The sequence below is a fragment of the Symphodus melops genome (assembly GCF_947650265.1).
Source record: "Symphodus melops genome assembly, chromosome: 7".
NCBI classification, from domain to species: domain Eukaryota; kingdom Metazoa; phylum Chordata; class Actinopteri; order Labriformes; family Labridae; genus Symphodus; species Symphodus melops.
In genome coordinates, this window is record NC_136697.1 from 28,054,493 (window position 1) to 28,070,488 (window position 15,996).

The 15,996-nt window shown below is 41.7% G+C and overlaps 2 protein-coding genes and 1 long non-coding RNA gene across 11 annotated transcripts in view; 2 read left to right on the plus strand and 1 right to left on the minus strand.

The window, feature by feature from the left end:
- The window catches only part of LOC306826157 (uncharacterized protein), a 79,138-nt gene that overhangs the window by 35,864 nt on the left and 27,278 nt on the right, over positions 1–15,996 (minus strand). For 6 of the 9 annotated variants that reach the window (XM_079347294.1, XM_079347292.1, XM_079347291.1 and 3 more), the window contains 2 exons: positions 13,589–13,701; positions 8,226–13,434 (listed from right to left, as the gene is read on the minus strand). In XM_079347294.1, the coding sequence (XP_079203420.1) occupies positions 9,446–13,434; positions 13,589–13,688 (4,089 nt within the window). In that variant the 5' untranslated portion in view covers positions 13,689–13,701 and the 3' untranslated portion in view covers positions 8,226–9,445. Of the gene's footprint in view, positions 1–8,225; positions 13,435–13,588; positions 14,995–15,996 lie in introns of those variants that run through there. The other 3 variants (XR_013779377.1, XM_079347293.1, XM_079347297.1) reach the window with 3 other exon arrangements.
- On the plus strand, positions 1,785–4,850 carry LOC306826160 (uncharacterized protein). Its single transcript, XM_079347304.1, has 3 exons — positions 1,785–1,894; positions 1,985–2,051; positions 2,703–4,850. Exon 3 carries the CDS (start codon positions 2,835–2,837, stop codon positions 4,470–4,472), a length of 1,638 nt encoding a protein of 545 aa, XP_079203430.1. The 5' UTR covers positions 1,785–1,894; positions 1,985–2,051; positions 2,703–2,834; the 3' UTR covers positions 4,473–4,850.
- LOC306826171 lies at positions 6,330–8,686 on the plus strand. The gene is made up of 2 exons (XR_013779379.1): positions 6,330–6,797; positions 7,287–8,686. It is a non-coding gene; the product is annotated as an uncharacterized lncRNA (long non-coding RNA).

The following is a 15,996-nucleotide window of genomic DNA, read 5'->3' on the forward strand; positions in this document are numbered from 1 at the left end:
GGTGTGACGACTGAGCCTTACAGCTGCTTTGTGATTTTACTTTCACTTTCAGTATGAGAGAATGGTCATTTCTGAGAAATGATATCACATAAAGTCATAAACTTGAGTTAAGTATCAGCTGATCCCAGGTCATTTAATGTTTTCTTATCTGTTAAAGAGAACCAGATTAATTTACCATGTGTTTAAAGATCAGCTGGTGTGGATGAACAAATACAACAAGGTCAAACTCACCTTCATTTGTGAGGCATCATGTGCAATTAAAACATAAATGATTCACTCTTAGCACATAGTTTTAAAGCCAACTTCATCGTCCTATAAACTTCACCGTGTCCTTTATTATCTCAAATCTAACTGTAATTATTTACAGTACACAACTACTACAGCTGTTAACTACACCAGATAACAGCTCATTAAAGGTCACATGATCTCCTCCTCCTCTTCAGGTGAAATCAGTGTCCTCGCTCCTCTTCATCATGTGTGTGAAGTGTGTTGTTGTAAATCCACTCTGATCCTGTATTTGATCATGTCTATAAACCCCTCTATTTCAGCCCTGCTCAGAACAGGCTGTTTCTGTGTCTGTAGCTTTAAATATGTAAATGAGCTGTGCCTGTCGCTTTAAATATGCAAATGAGCTGTGTCCGTAGCTTTAAATGTGTCCAAATTAAAAAGATTGTTCGCTGTCATATCTAGACTTCGATGAAACTCAGCGCGGACACGATTACGACCTCTGACACTTCTGGGACTTTAAACTGCTGCAGTCAAACGTTTAATATCTGCCCAATCACTGACATCATTGTGTCACTGAGCCAAGTGCAGGTGTGTGTGTGTGTGTGTGTGTGTGTGTGTGTGTGTTTGGGCGTGTTCATTTGATTGTGTGTATATAATCTAAAGGAGCTGCAGAGGAAACTTTGGATGGACTCGTCTCTCCTTCCTCATCAGAGCGGTAAGTCTCTCTTCACATGAATCAAAAATGATTCAAACTTCAGTTTTCTGTTTTTGAAGAACTTTAAGTTTAAAATACTTTCTTAGCTTCTTGTTTTTATTCAACACAATGTAGTTGTACTATTTCTTGAAGGTAGAAATAAAATAATACTGAGGAATATTATTCAGTGCTGCACACTGCTGCAGGGGTTTATCTCTGACCCCTCACAGTGAGGAGGTTGCTGGTTTGAATCCCTGTGCATGGCGTGCGTTCTCTCCAGCTTCCTCCCACAGTCCAAGCACATGCTGGTTACCTGTTGACTCTAAAGGTGTGATGTGTAATTTTCACGAGCTGTTGTTGAAATTGTGTTTCTGCACCATCAGCAGCTCGACTGTGCAGCACGACGAGCTGCAAGTCGACAAAGATAAGGAGTGTTTGGATAACAGCTGAGAGTCATTTAATGAGCTGGGCTGTGGATCAGCTGGTCGGGGGTTCGATCTGATGAGTAAATACACTGATGGACTCTTTACACAGCAGCCTCAACCATCAGGCTGTGAAGGGTTTTTACATTTAATGTCTGAATGTTGTGAGTGAAACTCCTGCAGGACTCCCTTGAAAAAGAGGTTTTAAACCTCAATGGGACTCTCCCTGAGTAGATAACGGTTAAATAAAATCATAAAATCATCCTGAATGATTCCTCACAAGAAAAGAGAAATATAGGTTTCTACCTGTTTTGTACTCCAGCTCAGAAATGATGCATTTCGGAGCCAGGAGAAGAAGAGCGTTCTCTCCTCTTCCTCGAGTGGTGAAACTGTCTTTATGAAGTAGAAAATGTTTTTTTTTCTCACTCTGTTTTTTTTTAGACTGAACATCAGCTGTTTGAATGCCATCTGTTGACTCTAAAGGTTTTCAGAGTTAAAAAGGACGTCGAGAAAAGTCAGACTTTGGACGCTTCATCGCTTCACTGAACAGGTGACATTAAGTCATAAATGATAACAGCTGCAGATTAGCCCTTTAAACACAATTACAGAGCCATAAACGCACTAATGTGTTTTTTTTCAGGACTTTAAATTCTCTGCAGCATTTTCTAACTGAAACACCTCTTGGATCCGGAACCAGACGACTTCAGGTTTGTCAGGTGTTTTTTTTTTTTTGCACTTTCACAACCGCTGTTCCTCTTGTGTCCACTGGAGGCAGACTGCAGAAGCTTAGAAATCCCTGTTATGTCCCACGTAGAAAATAAAATGTAGAATGAAGGTCATTCCTCTATTTGAAATAACAGTGAAGGGGAACACTGTAAGTCTCGAACTTAAAGGTCATATATCCAGATACAGTTGAAAAACAGTCAAACTGTTAAATGGATGAACAGAATCAGAATAAAAAAAATTAAAAAAGAAGAAGTGAGTGCATAATATATAAGTGATTATAAAATGAGGAAGGACTGATTTCAGACCCTGACTAAATACTGAAGTGATTGGGAGACAATGGGACACAGCTGGAGACAATCAGGGCGGGGCTTACAATCACACAGACAGGAAACACATGAGGGCAGGAAGTGAAATGAGAAGAGGGGTAAAAAACACCCTCAACCCTTAACTGAAGGAAAAGTATGAACACAAGTTAAGACGCAGAGCTGGACATGACGAGCGAGGGGGGATGATGGTTTGATGATATAAGACTTGTTTACAGTTTGCCAGGAAGGTTAGGTCCCGCCTCTTTTTCTGTTTCTGGATTGATCTGGTGTCGTGTTTCACACTCATTTTTAAAGTTTTAATTTTAGGCAAATTTGGACCAGAGACGACGCCACGCTCTGCAACGAGACGGGTCGACCGTGAGTCCGTGAACTGACTCTTCCGAAGGCCCAGGAACCCACAGACCACTTCCTCAACACTTCACACACTTCAGCACCACGATGCCCGCCAGGCTCAGACGCAGATTAAAGCCGGTTAAAGCCGTCAAGTTTGGATCAAAGTCCACTGCGGCTAAAAAAGTAACGCTAAGTAAGAGTTCTCTTGATTCACAGGCAGATAGTTGTAACGTGACACTTTGTGACGCTGTCAAAAAACAGTGCACACAGTTGCACCGTGTTGGGCCGATTTCTGTGTATAAAATACCTCTGGCCAGGTGGAACAGTTTTGGGGAAGAGTCCAACAAACAAAACCGAACCATCATTCTTCTTGGACAAACTGGGTCAGGCAAGTCGACTCTCATTAACGGGATGATCAACTACATTCTGGGTGTAGAATGGGAGTGTCCGTACAGGTTTAAGTTGGTTCATGAGGATCCATCAAAGTCCCAAGCTGAAAGCCAGACTTCTGAAGTCACTGTGTACAAAATCAACCACCAGGAAGGCTTTAAAATAGATTACTCAGTGACCATCATTCACACTCCAGGGTTTGGAGATACAAGAGGCATAGAGAGAGACAGGGCGATCACAGAACAGCTGAGGAATCTCTTCTCTTCACAGCGTGGTGTAAGTGAAATTGATGCTGTGTGTTTTGTTGCTCAGGCCTCTTTAGCTCGACTCACAGCGACACAGAAATATGTGTTTGATTCTGTGCTCTCAATCTTTGGCAAAGACATCGCAGAAAACATCAGGGTTATGGTGACGTTTGCTGATGGTCAGCGCCCACTAGTTCTGGAGGCGATCAAGGCTGCAGGTGTCCCGTGTCCGAAAACAAAAACTGGGCTGCCGATTCACTTCAAATTCAATAACTCAGCTGCAGACAGCATGGGTGGAAACTCTGATGAGATGTTCTGGGACATGGGGACAAAAAGCATGAAGAGGTTCTTTGATGATTTGAGCGAGATGGAAACCAACAGCTTAACGATGACAACGGAAGTCCTCAGAGAAAGAAAGCAGCTTGAGTCTTTGGTTAAGACGTTGCAAGTGCAGGTCCAAGAGAAGGCAGCCAAACATGAGGAGATAGAAAGGCTGACAGATAAAGAAGACAGAGAGTCGATTGACAGATTTGAAACCTTTGTGTTTAAATCAGTCCTAAATGGTGTTCAAGAGGACGTTTCTGGTCCTGGAAATTCCCTCAGTGTCTGCAAGCAGTGTCATTACACCTGTCACGCTCCTTGTCGCATACCCAATGATGTAGAAAAAAATCAATGTTGGGCGATAAGATTGAACGGGTACTGTGATCAGTGTCCAGGCAGATGTCACTGGACTAAACATACCAACCAGACGTACAAATGGGAGAGTGAGGAAGTTCAGACACATCACAAAAACCAGAGAGGACACAGCCGAGCTGAGACACAAGTCGAGCAAGTGATTCAAAATCTGAGGGATGAAAACGACGTTCTGCAGGCTGAGATTGGGAAAGCTGCAGAGAAAGCTGCTGAGTGTCTGAACAGACTCAGCAGGATCCAACTGGGTCCAGATCCTCTCTCCGCTCCAGAGTACATCGACGTGCTCGTGGAAGCAGAGAGATCTGAGGCCAAACCAGGCTGGAGCAAACGAGTGCAGTCCCTGATGGACCAGAGAGAGAAAGCAGAGCTCATGGCTGAACTGGATAGAGAAACCTCTACCCGTTACAGCAACTAAAACCAAGAGACCTCACTGATTCCTCCAGGACCAGAACCAATCCAGAACCAAATCCAAATCAGGATCAACACAAGCTTAATTTGCATGTTCAATATTTCTACAACCTGATTAGAATCATTCTGTGAACATAGATGCTAAATAAGAGATTTGATGAACAGGTGTGTATACCTTCATCAGGCAGTTAAGATTCTACCTTTTGATTATCAGACGGTAAAGATCACCGCTGATCGGCGTCTTTCTCACGTCATCCCTGAGATTAGAAAGAAAATGGATCTTTCTAGAAGAACTAACGACTTCAACCTTCTCAGTTTAAGTGAGTGACACGACCCCTGCACACAATGACGTCTGACTCATGTTTACGGTCTCTGTCTCGTCCTGCCTTGGTCTCGGCCTTGACTCTGTCTCTTAGTACTCTGGTCTCAGATATGCCTTGGTCTTGACTCTGTCTCTTAGTACCCTGGTCTCAGATATGCCTTGGTCTTGGTCTTGACTCTCTCTCTTAGTACTCTGGTCTCAGATATGCCTCGGTCTTGACTCTGTCTCTTAGTACTCTGGTCTCGGATATGCCTTGGTCTTGACTCTGTCTCTTAGTACCCTGGTCTCAGATATGCCTTGGTCTTGACTCTGTCTCTTAGTACTCTGTTCTCGGATATGCCTTGGTCTTGACTCTGTCTCTTAGTACTCTGGTCTCAGATATGCCTTGGTCTTGACTCTGTCTCTTAGTACTCTGGTCTCGGATATGCCTCGGTCTTGGTCTCGACTCTGTCTCTTAGTACCCTGGTCTCAGATATGCCTTGGTCTTGACTCTGTCTCTTAGTTCTCTGGTCTCAGATATGCCTTGGTCTTGACTCTGTCTCTTAGTACTCTGGTCTCAGATATGCCTTGGTCTTGACTCTGTCTCTTAGTACTCTGGTCTCAGATATGCCTTGGTCTTGGTCTTGATTCTGTCTCTTAGTACTCTGGTCTCAGATATGCCTTGGTCTTGGTCTTGACTCACTTCATAACGACAGTAGAACAGTTAATGGGCGTCTCAAACCAACCGATAAGAACCTCAGAATCATTTTTGACCCACACCACTAAACTTTTACAGTCCTGTTTCCTACAATTAAGGAATATCTCAAGAATCAGAACAATGCTCTCCCAGTCAGATCTTCAAATAATAATTCACACTTTAAAAAACAGTTTCTCCCGTTTAGACCACTGTAACTCCCTCTACACATGCCTCAGCTAATCAACACTAAACCATTTATAGCTTGTCCAAAATGCAGCAGCTAGATTAACTCGATCTCACATGTCCCCTGTTCTAACCTCCCTTCATTGGCTTCCAGTAAGTCAGAGCACATTACAAAATCCTATTACTTACATACAAAGCACTGCATGACTCCATATTTTTCCCTCTTTCTTTGTGTATGTTTTCTTGTTTTTAATTGTTGCATTTGTGAAGCACCTTGTAACAAATGGTTTTAAAAGTGCTGTATAAATAAAGACTTGCTTACTTGACTCGCTCTCTGAATACTCTGGTCTTGGGTACTTTTATAAGTGGTCTTGAAATTAAAGACAGACCTGCTGACGAAACCTAAACATGTTCTTCCTCACATTTTCCTTTTCATGAATGCATACATGATTTTGTGATCGAGGGAAATAATTTCACTCTTCCAAATTAAAGGTTAGACATTAAAGTTCAAGGTGAAATGATGAGTCATCGTTTGTTTGGTTTCCTTACTGAGTTCAACACTTTAGCTGAGTGAACATAAACTCTCGGGCTCATTAAAAAAATTTGATTCATCAATACATTGCAAGTATTATTTTCCCAATTCAATATAGATTTAGGGAAATCCTAAGATAGATTTATTTCTGTTGTATTAACACAACTCTCCACTGGGGGGCGCTGTGAATTCAGGTCAGGCTCAAATATGCACTTCAGATCATACTGTACTTTTATGGTTCTTTGTTTTTTAAGAATAATAAACAATAAAACACATTTTCAGTTTTAAGTGTTATTAAAGGCAGAAAGAAGACAAAAACATATCTGATGAGACCATGAAGCCAATTAAATCAATTTATTACAGCATCTTAATCATAACACACTGTTTCCAGTACAACATAGTAATTTCATTACTTGTATTTTAAGTAATATACACAAAAATAATATAAGAACACGCAACACCCAAAATGCATTGAGTTAATATTTTGATGCTAAAATCTGACATATTTTGAATCTAGTAGTAGAACAGGGATCTTGGTCTCCACTTCAGAGGCAGATGTTCATTTTTCTTAAGTGATCAATGTTGTGAATGACTTGAGCTCCCCTAAACAATGTTACACGTGTTATCATTAAAAACAAACTTCATCAGCAAATTCAGTTTTAACCTGCAAAAGCTTCATCAACACCACAAATTCATAAAGTAAAAACAGCAAGAACTATTTAATCTACATGAAGGACATTCAGTGATTGGAATACAAAAGCAATATTGATCTTAACATATACAAGCCTTAACATGCAGATCAACAAGTGTGTTTACATGGACTTCAGTATCCAGATTTTGTTACCTGGAGAAATCCAACAGAAAACTGTTCCTGTGGCATGTTTCATCTGCAGGCTCCGACTCAGCCAAGGGACAAATCAGTAAAACAAACATGGTGGCAATGAGAACGTCTTATTCTGGAGCGACGAAAGATGATTGTCTTTTGGTAATAAAAATATTTATATAACTTGATATTTAGATGACAGAAAGCATCACAATGCTGACCTGTTCCAGTCTGTGGTGGACGGGCTGAAGTTTCCCATCTTAAAAGAACTTAAAGTTTCTACAGATCTCAGGTCAGCGAGGAGTTTGTTCCACAGAACTGCACCGAACCAGATTTAGGACTTTGGGTAAAAACACACACCTATCATAAGCCCCATTCAGACAGTCATTTGAAGCTGTGATTATTACTGTATGTGGAACTCCCCAACACTAAATCACAGACTCCCAGACCGGGACAAGAATATGACCCTGCTCTGGAATCAATATGAAAGTACAAAGACATGATGATGGCTCAGATAAATACGGCACTGTGAGTGCAAACAGTCTGAAAAGTCAATGTTCACATATTAAATACTTAGTGGCACATAGATGTATATTATAATGATGTCACTATAGTCGAACTGATTTCAATATTTGATGTGCTGATGATTACACAAAGATAAGCTGAAGTAAAACAGTTTAATATCAAATCTGAACTCTTTAGGAAAATGTTTACGGAGGGAATCTGAAGAAGTAGGACCACGTTATCTCAGACTTCTATACAATCACACTTGTTGAACAGCTAGTTAAGTCTCCCCCTGCTGGACAGTCAAATAAATGCAGGTCCTATAAACAGTCTATAATAGTAAGGTCATGGAGTCAATGGTGAAGAAACATGCTGACTCATCAGAGGGAACCACACAACAGTTTGAACTCAATAACAATTATTAATTATTTAATGATCTTTCAGTTTGTGAGTGGGAGGATTTACTGCCCAACATCTGAATGATTAGATTCAACTTTAACTTTTAACAGCAACTCTCCTTAACTTGGATGCTAGGTGTGTATGAGGTGTGGAGTGAAAGTCAGTAGACGTTTACCGTGATGTGAAAGGTCAACGCTGACCTCCTGAGGTCCACGCCGCCTCCTTAAGACAGGCTCAAAGCCTTTGTGGTGTGAGGGGCTTTTTACAGAAAAGTTGCCTACCTCAGTGGACAATTAACATCTATTAAAACAAATCAGTCAATTATTTAAGTTTTAAGAACATTTATTGAAAAATCAAAAAGGTAAAAATCTGACAAAGTCTTTAAAAATTCAAATACAAATCAATAAAGTAAAATGTAAAAATGAAGGTAAAAAAATAAAAGATCAAAACTTTGAACCCGAGTTTGTGGACACTTTAGTCCCAAAAAGTGAATTTTAAGAATCAGAGTGACGTGGAGTCTTTTAGTGAGAGTAAAAAAAGCCTCCTGATCATCGTATCAAAGTCTTTTAAAACCAAACTGGCTCTTTGTCCAAAACCTTGAAAAAAACATCAACCATGCAGCTGCATCAACTTCAGAATTTGCAGAACTTATCAAATGACAGGTTTGTATCACCATCGGTTCAGGATTATATAAAAGATGCAAACATGAATAATATGTGAAAGCAATAAAAAGCAGACATGATTATACGATAAACAGATTAAATGGTAATAAATGAAACAAACTCAAATATGGTAAAAACAAATTCAACAATTACAAATAACTTTATGATCTTTAAACACCCAAAAATAATAATTACGTTAAAATAAGAAGTAAAAATCACAAATTCAATACCAAAGTTTTCTGAGCTTATAAAGCTGCAGACTTGTTGACACAGGTTTGAACGTTTTTCAGAAATGACTTGATGGTTCTAGTGAAGAAAGTGGTCGGACATTTAAATTGGACTCTTGATTTCATACATATTTGTAATTGTCCTTTTTCTTGGTTATAAAGGAAATGTTGACATTCAGCTCGATTGCTCCTCTGTCCCCTGCTGATCTGTTTTCACAAATCGTTTCCTGCCAGAGCTCGCTTGTATATCTACACTGATGATGCTCGTAGCTGGTTTAAAAAAGCAACCATGGCCTCCACTTGTAGGCAGCGTTTGTTTATGTCTCATGAGGGCAATGGTGTCCATCCTGGTACTGTGGATGTTTTTGTTGTTTCTGAGATGACAACAATGATCCTCTTCCACATCTAATGACTTCTGTTTTGATATTAAGCATCTTGGCCTGAACACGTCAAACTGAATCTATTCTTTTTCTTGTGATATCTGTCAGACATCGTCATGTGTCGTCTTTGAGCGGCTTTGTTGGCCATCATTGTGTTCTGATGTTAACTGAAGAGCCAGTTTAGTTTTCGTCTCTTGGTTGTAGTCACAGTGCTGCATTCTCCGGTTGAGGTTGTCTGTTATTGGTTGCTTTTGTTGCCCGTTTGACCCAGATTAAAACTTAAGACTTCTGTGGAGGGTCTCTCCTCTGTTTACTTTAGCCATGATCTCTGCTTCTTCTCTCATCTTTGTCAGGGACTGAACTCGTTTCTGCCAGCCTGGTTTGCCCTCAGATTTCTCTCCTTCAATGAGCGTGTCGATGTAGTCTGGAGTGGAGAGAGGATCTGGCTTCAGTGCGATCTCTTTGAGTCTGTTTAGACACTTTGCAGATTCAGAAACTAGATCATTCAAAGTATCCTGCACAGTTTTATATTGAGCTTTCAGTTTTGCAATCATTGCCTCAACAGGTGACTTGGCCCCTTGAGCTATGTCATACTTCTTTTTCAGGTCTGACAGTGTTTGTTTTTCTTGAACTGCTTTATACTCCCATTTGTATTTCATGTTGAAATGCAGACTCCAGATACATTTCTTTGGACACACTTTACAGTGTCCATCTGATCCTATTGCACAACAGTGAATTTTGTCTTTGTCATCTGCATAGGCACAATTATCATGACAGGTCATATGACACAGCTGACAGTTGGTGAGGTACACTCCAGTACCAGAAACATTTACCTGAACAGGTTTTGTTACAGTGACTTCAATCTCATAGTTCTTGTTTCTGTTGATCTCTGCCTCATTCTCCTTCAGTTGTTCCCCTGTCTCTTTTATCTCCTCGAGTTTGGCTAACCCAACTTTAACCTGCTCCTGCAACTTTACAACTGAATTTTCGATCTGCTTTCTTTCTTTGAGGACGTCCTTTGTCAGTGTCAAGCTTTTAGTTTCTATTTGATTCGAAGCATCAAAGAACCTTTTCATGCTTTTTGTCCCCATGTTCCAGAACATCTCATCAAAGTTTCCCTCTTCATCATCATCACTTTTGCTGTCTGCAGCTGGTGATTTGTTTTCTGCAAACAAAGCTGAGTTATTGAATTTGAAGTGAATCGGCAGCCCGTCCTTTGTTTTTGGACACGGGACACCTGCAGTCTTGATCGCCTCCAGAACTGGTGGGCGCTGACCATCACCAAACGTCACCAGAACCCTGATGTTTTCTGCGATGTCTTTGCCAAAGATTGAGAGCACAGAATCAAACACATATTTCTGTGTCGCTGTGAGTCGAGCTAAAGAGGCCTGAGCAACAAAACACACAGCATCCATCTCACTTACACCACGCTGTGAAGAGAAGAGATTCCTCAGCTGTTCTGTGATCGCCCTGTCTCTCTCTATGCCTCTTGTATCTCCAAACCCTGGAGTGTCAACGATGGTCACTGAGTAACCTATTTTAAAGCCTTCCTGGTGGTTGATTTTGTACACAGTGACTTCAGAGGTCTGGCTTTCTGCTTGTGATCTGGACTCATCCTCTTCAATTAATGTAAACCTGAAATCATCCTTCCAGTTCACTCCAACAATGTAGTTGATCATTCCATTGATCAGAGTCGACTTTCCTGATCCAGTTGCTCCCATAAGCATTATTGTTTGGTTCGGTTTCATGTTTTCTCTTCCAAAGTTAAACCTGCGACATCCATCTATGTTCATGTCTTCTTTTTCCAGACTCAGTTTGTAAACTGAGGGTGAGGCATCTTTTATTCTTTTGCTTTTCTGTTTGAGTAATTCTGCAAGAGGTTTGGTCTTTGTTGTGCAGACTTTCACAGTGATGCTCTCCTTGCTTCTGCCAGCTGCACCACAATCACATCTGACCCTGACAACATATTCTGTCTCTGACTGAAGTCCTGAAATGATCGTCTTCTCATCTCTTGTTGTCATTTGTTTCCACTGCAGATCCTCCTCTTTGTCTGTTTCAGCGTACTCCACCATGTAGCTCAAAATGTGAACACCTTGTCCGAGCTCAGCAGGTTTCTTCCAGCTCACTGATATCTCACTTGAGTTGGCTTGAACTTCAGGTTCTCCAGGAGGGCTGCAGGGTAAGGTTTTAATGGCTCCGCTGACCTGATTGGCTGGTCCAACACCTACAGAGGTCACTGCTCTGCACCTGATCATATACTCTGTGTTTGGACTCAGATCACCCACTGTGACCTCTCCAGGTTTTGATGCTGTCTGTTGTTTCCATCCTTCCTCTCCACTGACACAGTACTCAACAGAGTAGGAGGTGACGCTCTCTGATCCAAACTTTGGTGGATCAATCTTCAGTGTCACACTGTTGTAGTTTACGTCTCTGACTGTGACTGTTTCAGGCTTTGAAGGCGGCTCAAAGTTCTCATTGTCAAGAAAGCCGTCTTCAAGAGGTTTGGTCTTTGTTGTGCAGACGTTCACATCAGGTTCTCCAGGAGGGCTGCAGGGTAAGGTTTTAATGGAACCACTGACCTGATTGGCTGGTCCAACACCTACAGAGGTCACTGCTCTGCACCTGATCATATACTCTGTGTTTGGACTCAGATCACCCACTGTGACCTCTCCAGGTTTTGATGCTGTCTGTTGTTTCCATCCTTCCTCTCCACTGACACAGTACTCAACAGAGTAGGAGGTGACGCTCTCTGATCCAAACTTTGGTGGATCAATCTTCAGTGTCACACTGTTGTGGTTTACGTCTCTGACTGTGACTGTTTCAGGCGTTGAAGGCGGCTCAAAGTTCTTTGTGACAAGACGGGTTTTTTTATAAAGGTAGATGCTCAAACCTTTCTGTGTCTCATTTGTTATTCCGACTGCCATGAACTTAGTGTTCTTGTTCTCCTGGTTGGCCTCTGCAAAGTCACTAAACACTTCTGCTTTTTCCCACATGACATCTGCTACTTCTGCAGAAACATACCATTGTTCCTTCTCTACATCCTGAGTCTGTGGATCTTGAGGGTTTTCTGGTTTTTGTCTTAAGTAGTCTGACAAAGCTGAGAGGTACGGTTCATTGATTCCCAGTGAGGTGAAAACAAAACACACAACATGCCCTGTTCTTAGACTTTCTTTGTAAAGGTCATTCTCAGATGGTACAACCTTTGTGTTCTTCATCATCTCTGTTAAAGACAATAATGTGTCGATCTCTCTCTCTTTACAATCCATCCATTCATTCAGGTTTTTGCTGTTGAATGGAGAAGAATGTATTTTCCTCAGGACATCTGCGAGCACAGCCTCCTCTTCTCCTCCTCCTCGGATCGATGGAAGTTTCTTTGCCAGAGTTTGTTGGAATTCCAGTTTGAAGTCAGAGCACCTACGTTTAAAAGTTTTAATCTTTTTGCTGATCTGTGGGAACTGCTGTGATGTGGTGGTTCTCAGTGTATCGTTACACCTCATTTCCAGCTCACTGAGGTCCTCCAGGACACTCTGTGAGTCTTGAACTAAACCTTCACTTATCTGACGTACAAGTTTAGCAGCAGTAGAATCTAACATTGTCAGAGGCAGCAGCCAGACCTTCATTGGTACTGCGTTTTCTCCATTGGCTCCCAGCAGTTTAGGCAGACTTTGGTAGACTTGTACTGCTTCCTGAAACGATGTTGGAGTTTTCTCAAGAGAAAAGTCTCCAAAGAAACTGCAGGAGAAGTTCTCAACACTAGCTTTGTCCTTGTCATCCATTTTCAGTGAACCATCACCCTCGATAGAAAGAAAAGGAAGTTTCTTGATCACTAGCTTCAAGTTTCCCTCAATGTGTTGTTGATCTTCTTTTTGAGAAACTTCACGGTCAAAGACAAAGAAGGCTTGTGCCCCATAAAGAATCGCTGTGACTACATGTGTTGCTAAACCTTTCTCAAAAACATGCTGGTGCTTCACATTTTGTGGTCCAAGATGATCCATCGACAGTTCCTGGACCTTTGTAGTTGCTTTGTAGTTCAGTGTTACTCTGGCTTGGTTTTTGGAAATCTTACTGTTGTTTAGGTATTTGGCTGATCCACCAACCTCTACAAGTCCCCCCAAGAAACTTGCCTTCAATGATGCTTTAACATCGAGTGCAGAGGATTTATCCTCAATAGATTCAGAGGCAACAATCTCAAATTCACTATATTTCTGTGGTCGTTCTCCAACATGCTTCATCAGGTCACCACGGTCCCACAGGGTGATTCCTGCAAAAGAAGAAGCAATAATCAATTTCAGCTTTTGGGCAAAGTGTAACTGGAGAAGCTGTTGGGACAACATCCATGGGAATGATATTTGATGAAGTGATTCAATGATTTGAGAGGAAAAGATTATTGAATTTAAATCTCAGTTCTACAGTACCAGGCACGAGTTGGTCTTTGCGGCAGTCGTACAACATCCCGAGGCCGAAAGGCCGACCGAGAGCCGCCACCTCCATCGTCTCACCGGCTTCAGAGGCCATTGCTTGGTCTTAACTGGACAAAATGGACAACAGCTTGTTAAGATTGTTTGGTATATCATTTAAACCTGTAAGTATTCCACATTGTCTAGCAAACCAAATGGAGAAGAAAGAAATCACCATTATGTTATTCAACGTTTTTAAGTATGGAAAAACATGGATTACATGTTTTGAATAAAACACAAATACAAGTCAGAAGTAACTGGAGCAGTCAGTAATACACGCACGCCCACTAGTAATAATATTATAATAATATTCTCATTTTATATGTTCAACTTTGTCAAAGCTTAATAAAGAAAAAGCTTGTTTTATAGATTAAAGCTGATTTATTATTCTCAGATTCTTTTTTTGAGTTTGTTGTAATGCTGGGGTGTTTTCACTGGGGAGCGGAGGTGGTCAGGTCACGATTAAAAGAAAAGGCAGAAAATGTATTTGTGATCATTTTCTGATTTTCTGGTCTGATAGAATGATCCAATGCCTGATTTAAATCTGTGGTTTGATTATGTCTTGTTCCATCCTGTAAAGAAAGGAAATCAACTCGCTCGACGGAAGCCCCTGCTCAACCCCTTGGACGTACCGCCATCACCACTTAACTGCACGGAGACGGCTGAAAACCGTCCCAGCGAAGGATCCTTTTGCTTCTGCTTCCATCAACCGCAGACAAAACGGTTACAAGTGAGACTTAGCTATAAGTATGGGCAGATAGCTTTAGAGAGTGTTTAATAACCAAGTTATTATTGTGAAACTGTGATAATATTTGCTTGGTATTTGACCACTGCGTCTTGGGTTTTACGGGAGTAAAACCTGTTTTGTTTTCTTTATTTGGGCTGCTGCGTCCCGTGTGTGTTTCTTTGTGAACTCTACCATCATAACCGGGTAATAGAAGTTATCATCAGAAAGACTAGTGTGAATGCCGTCTAATACAAATTTGGCCACTGGCTTCTGGTAGTGAAGTAAACTATACTATGAGTTGTGCCTGAGTTCCAGGTTGTGATCGAGCTCTCAGGGTGTACTGTTCTCTCTCTCCCTTGCACACACTCAATATTTGGATGGCATATTGGATATGTTTGATGCTGTTTGTGATCAAAACAGAGAGATATTCATTTTAGGTGATCTTAACATTTATTGGCTGTCACCAAACTGTCCAATGCATAACAAGCTTAAGTCTACAACTATAACATGTGGCCTAAAACAAACATAACTCAGCCAACAAGGGTGCCACCAGGACACAGGGGTCATCTGCCACATGTATAGACCATATATTTACAAACGCTTTTGAACAGTACTCCAAAGCAGTCTCTGTGCCCACTGGTTGACCTAGTTAGGGTGATCATGTCAACCATTACAGATGTAGCATAACACAACAGTAGGATGAAACCAGACATGATTAGGGTGATTATCTTAAAGTGACCTGTGCTCAGTAAGGTGACAATCAATATGCATTAAAGTGTCCAGCTGGGGGCTGACTCTGAGGTCAGCAGTGCAGATGAGGAGTGAGAAATGAGTCTAGCTCCTATGATATTATGGAATAATATCATAGGAGTCACAAGGAAAACCAAACTGCCTAAAGGTGGCTGTAAAATAATTGATAAAAGAACATATAGATATTTTAACCAAGAGTACTATGTGGGTGAAATCCAAGGTGTGGACTGGTCAGAAGTGTGTGATCACAGAGACCCTGACTCAGCCCTTGATAGGTTTATGGAGACACTAAAATTGTTGACAAGCATGGTCCTCGCAAAAAGAACTGTGAGTAAGGGGGTCGCACACTGCACAACTGACTACATGAACTTCTGTATGGACGTTGTGGTTCCCACTAAAACTGTGCGCTGCTTCCCGAATAACAAGCCCTGGATCACCAGCGATGTCAAGGAGATCCTTAACAGGAAGAAAAGGACATTCAAGGAGGGAGACCAGGCAGAGCTGAAGCGTGTGCAGGGGGAACTCAAGGTCAGACTCCGAGAGGCAAAGGAGGAGTACAGTAGGAAGGTAGAGCAGAAGCTGCAGCTGAACAACATGAGGGAGGTCTGGGAGGGCATGACAACCATCACAGGCTGAAAGAAGAAAAATAACAACGCAGAAGACGGGGACCCTGAGAGAGCAAACCAGCTCAACTTGTTTTTTTAACAGGTTCGACAGCCCCGTCGCTGCAGCCAGTGCCTGTCCCCCCAGCACCCCTCTACACACCCCCTCCCCCCCTCTCACTCCCCCCAACACCTCCACCAGGACAGACACAACCTCCAGTGACAATCCATCCCCCCTCCCCCCCACCATCACCAGAGACCAGGTTAGAAAGGAGCTGAAGAGACTC

Coding starts and splice junctions, on each gene's coding strand:
- LOC306826160 (XM_079347304.1), top strand. CDS start 2,835: ATGCCCGCCAGGCTCAGACGCAGATTAAAGCCGGTTAAAGCCGTCAAG.